At 41.6% G+C, this 5,035-nt stretch overlaps 1 protein-coding gene across 1 annotated transcript; it reads left to right on the top strand.

Moving 5' to 3' along the window:
• Positions 1-2,175: 2,175 nt before the first annotated feature.
• Positions 2,176-4,802, top strand: ocstamp (osteoclast stimulatory transmembrane protein; the record flags this gene model as incomplete). The annotated part of the gene is made up of 3 exons (XM_083769836.1): positions 2,176-2,216; positions 3,143-4,163; positions 4,449-4,802. 3 exons carry the CDS (start codon positions 2,176-2,178, stop codon positions 4,800-4,802), a joined length of 1,416 nt encoding a protein of 471 aa, XP_083625962.1.
• Positions 4,803-5,035: the final 233 nt, after the last annotated feature.

Raw genomic sequence — 5,035 nt, forward strand, 5'->3', positions numbered from 1 at the left:
TGTGAGGGTGTGTGTGTGTGTGTGTGTGTGTGTGTGTGTGTGTGTGTGTGTGTGTGTGTGTGTGAGGGTGTGTGTGTGTGTGTGTGTGTGTGTGTGTGTGTGTGTGTGTGTGTGTGTGTGTGTGTGTGTGTGTGTGTGTGTGTGTGTGCGCGCGCGTGTGCGTGTGCGTGCGCGTGCGCGTGCGCGTGCGCGTGCGTGCCAAATAGTACTGTTCTGTTTCGGCTGTTATAGGCAGTTTGTCTGTGTGGAGGAGGAGGTGTCATGTGTATCCTTACGTGAACATGGACTGACCCTGTTATATTTGTTTCCTTGTAAAATTAATTGTAATTTCTGGATTCAAATAAAGAACAAAATGTGTGTGTCAAGTGTGTGTGCGTGCGTGTCACAGTGTGTGTGTGCGTGCTGCTGAGCTGACATCTGCTGGCACTAAATGTCCTGTATTTTTTGTGTTTCAAATGTTTTTTGTTCCTTGGTTTTTCCTTAAATCACTCAGAGGTCAAATCAACCCATTCTTAGTTATTATAAATATATATATATATATGTTTTGCTATATTCTGGTCTGTTGAAGGTTTGTTTTGTCCTAATGAAATTACAATTATTGTCTTACTGTAGTCTATATGAATCCAGACAAATTACTGCGTGATTTGCAGTATTGCATAACATGTTACATTTAAAATAAACTGAACAAAAGTTGATTTGTTTGCAAGTTGTACATTAATTTGATTAAGAGTGATATAGTGGTCATGATTAGAGTAAGTTGGTATATTAAGAAATACATTTATGATATATGAGCGAACGTTTGTGTGCGTGCGTGTGTATACAGTGTATTATGAAATGTATTTCCTCTTTCATATTATCATTTAGAACCCATGATATATTACAACTTACATACTGTACATGTGACTCCATGTTTGACATTTTTGTTTATTTCGTAAATTATTAACCTACATCATACAAGAGCATCTCATTAAAAAAATTATAAGCTTACAACGCAGTACATCTCGACGGGTGAGCTTGTTTTTATTTTTCATAAAAAAGAACGGTTTTGGACATACAAGGTTGCCATTCGACAGCAACGATAAGTCAAACAGTAGTACTCTTTTTTTATTTTTACCAGCATCAGTGTCTCTGAGTCTGACATATGAGCCCCTTTGAGAAGGATCATGAGGTTGTAAATACCTTGACGTCTGCTTGATGCTGTAAATTGTCTGAAAGTCACAAGGTTTGCCACAATGGTTAACTTCATGGTTAACTGAACTCTGTTAGTTAGTGGTGGGGTCAGTGAAGACCAGGGGCCCTGAGTGTCCCGGTTCAAAATGTCTAAACTATAAGTCACCCAACACCAGAATGATGACTTGGACACAATGGACAGCATGAATCTGTGTAACGTACGTGTTAGATGGGGGAAAGAATACCATGTTTGACTTGAGCAAGAAGGGGATTGCATTTTTTCTGATTTTTAAATCACCTTGGGAAAGGAAGGAACAACATTGTATGGAAGTATGCAGTCTCGAGTGTGACTGTTTTAGTCAAACTATCATTCGATGAATTTAGGCAGTTAGTTGCCTTTTCCCCTTTGGCCTCCTATCACAACCATTCCAAATCCAACTTCATTTATGGATCACACTGCCAGGGTTTCCAGCGCTGACAGGGTTATTCCAGGTGAAATTGGCACAAAGTACCAGGTCAATCTATGATGTCAGTACTGTCTGTGACATCAGATATTGTTATTGTGTTGAGGCAGCATAGACTTCTTTTCTGTACTTTTTTATTTGTTCAAGATAAATAAATAAAAGCTCTTTGCCATAAATAGCCAATCTAAAAGCATCCAGAAACGCTAGAATTATTGTGATTAAAGAGAAATCATACAGAAAGTGCAACCACAGAAAAGAGTGATTAAAAAGCAAAGCAAAGGGGAAATGATGTAATTCACAGTTCCCTATTTAACAACCACTAACGTTACCTTCATCAACCAAACTTATGTAAATGTGTCATGCCTGTCCATATGATTGTTTGTGTGTCATGACATGACAATATGAATTTCCACGTGGGAACACAGTGGCCTTCCACAAATATCCATATGACTGTTCAGCTATACTTCCCTTTTAGCCTGAGCGTCCATATTCTAGAGAATCTAGAACATACGTACATGCTCATCTAAACCCTGAAAACAGAATGAATTTCATTAAGTCTCTAAACTCTGTCAACACTCTCAGGTAAGAAATATTAATACAATTTCTTATTTTGAGACTTTGTCTCATGATATCCTGACATCCTGATTCATATTTTTCCGTGTAGGTGTAATACAATTTGTATTATGTTAAAGATAATAATGGAACAATATTGGTTATATAAAAGCTTTCCATTGTTCCATTATTGATGTAAATGGCCTATTCATGTCTCAAAAGTGTGGATGAACATAATGATTCTTTTATTTTCATAATACAAATGAAACATGAATATACAGTAGAATCTTCAGTGTTCATTTATCAATGTATCTATTCTGACATGGCCACTGGCCAGTTACATCAACATTTTACTGTAGTTCTTCATCAAAGCATAAAATCAAATAACACTCTGTAAAGAAAGTAAAAGACGGGCATTTCATGTCAGGCTAGGCCGCTAGGGGATGGCTCCAGGGGATGGCTAGGAAAGGGGGGGATTTAGCTCCCTCTGTTGGAGGCTTTAGCCTCCCCTCCCCACAAACCCAATTGACATGACAAACCCAACTTCTATTGTAAACCATTCATTAGCCCGTTCTAAATGGCCAGTCCCCCCCCCCCTATAGTCACCACAGTAAAAATTATTCTGGAGCCGTTGCTGAATGTGTCTAAATCATTCGGATCAATTACTTATTATCGTGTCTGTACAGTAAATGCAACCAAACAGACATTTACGGGTAAATCTGGTTACATTTATTATCGGAAGGTTCCTATAACGGCAGTGGGTGCAGCCACGCATATTTGCGCTGCGGCTGGCTGCTATTAGCTCTTAAAAGAGCCGTTGTGTTGTATTATTATTTTGCCAGTGGGTTCTTCTGCTCCTGTGCACCCCCAGAGTTGACGCCACTGCGATACACTCTCTAGTTAAATGAATACTCAGGAAGAATTTACAGGGCAGCCTTCTTCCACTTTGTTCCCAGGAAGGGTCCTCCTTGCATCAGAGAGGTCCTACAGTCCACCGTGTTTCACCTCTGGGATGTTTACTCCACTCCCCGGCCAGCAGGGGGCAGACAGGTCCTCACCCTGCTGTCCCTGTGTCTCATGGTCGCCGTGGTGACGGGCGGCCTCCTGTACCACTGGCTGTGGAACACCCTGAGATACGACCACGAGATGTCCGTCAGGACCGCTGGCGTCTACGGCGCGTGCACGTTCCTGTGCACGTTCCTCTGTCACCCGCTGCGCTGCGTCCTCGCCCTGATGCTGCCGACCGTCTGCACCGCGCAGGGACGCAAACTCATCATCTCCGCGGCCGTGATGGTCCTGGTGCTGAACGTCATCCCGAACATCGCGGTGAACGTCGGGGCCGTCGCACACGTTCTGAAGTGCAGCTCGGAGGGGTTTGTGAGGACTCTGTTGAACTCGACCGACCCTCTGGCCAGAGCGAAGAAGGACCTCGTGGACGCGGCCATCAAAGTGAAACAGACACAGGGAGAGTTGAACATCGTCACTAACTTGAAGAAGTTTGATGAGTTCACACATATTGACGTGTCAGAGGTCACAAGGTTGTTTAAGGATATAAGTGGGCAGATAGAGATGAATGTTTCACATGCCAGAAGTTTCTTAAATGATTACAAGTTGCTGTCCAACCGCATCCTAGCAGCCATTTTTGTTTTTCTTCTAATCATCGAGTCAGCGCGCTACTTAAAATCTTATTTGACATCAGTGCGTTTTGATAACGCCAACCTTTCAAAAGATCTATTGCAAAAATGTAGTGATGGTACAACCCAGAAATCAGCCAATAATACTTGTTTGACGAGTTGTAAAATAACAAGTGACGAATGTTCCGTGTGTGTCATTTCACTTGCTGTGGTAACTCTATATTTCCTTGCGATCAGCCTCATAATTGCCTTGGATCATGTTGTGTATTACATCGTTCAGATTAGTGTTTCCTGGCTTTTGGATTTCCCACCGACCTCTGCAGGAATCAGTGTCAACTTTAAGGTGAGACGACAGATTGCATGCTGATGATTCATCCAATTCTCTGTTTCATCTGATTCTCTGACTCTGATTCATCTGATTCTCTGATTCATCTGATTCATCTGATTCATCTGATTCATCTGAATCTCTGATTAATCTGAATCTCTGATTTTCTAATTCTCTGATAAATCATAATCTTTTATACATCTGACTGATCTGATTCATACATGCAGGACATTGAGTTTAGATACATTGACAAAGTACCATTCCAGTGTTCTTCATGTGCCATCATGTCTTTTGTTCTGATAGGCCGAGTGGTTTATGCCAGTGACTTGTATCTTCCATCCCATTGCGCCAGAATGGTGTGGGAAACAGGAGCTGACAAACTTCCACCGGGATTATAAATTGACCTTCAGCCCTGAGCTGTCTCTCTGTGATGTCACGATGTCCAACCCAATGTCACCGCCACACCTGGGTGTGAGACTCCTGCTGGGTTTTCTATGGTTGATGAGCTACTGCTTGGTGTTTCTGGAGGTCTACGCCAGGCGAATACGCACTAAAGTGTCTGGATCCTTCTTCAAACAGCAAGAAAAAAAGAGAGTTGACTTCTTGTTGCAGAAAATGCGAACAAAGCAGAAGTTATTTGTTAACCCAGCCAGTTAAAATGGATGGTATTGGTATTATTTTGATGGTAATTCTACAGTTGAGTTTTAGCCCTCAGTCAACTTTGAATCATGACTTCCAGCACCTGATTTACATGTACTTGTTTAGTTCTGTAGCTCTGTGTTTGTATATTCTGTGTCTAGGTCTGAGTTCTGTTAATTCCCCAGGTGTTTCTTTCTTGTGTATCTTATTTTTTGTTGTGCTTCCTGTTTCCCTATATCTAGTTACCAGTC

This window comes from Protomyctophum parallelum, assembly GCF_964188405.1.
Source record: "Protomyctophum parallelum genome assembly, chromosome: 7".
NCBI lineage: Eukaryota > Metazoa > Chordata > Actinopteri > Myctophiformes > Myctophidae > Protomyctophum > Protomyctophum parallelum.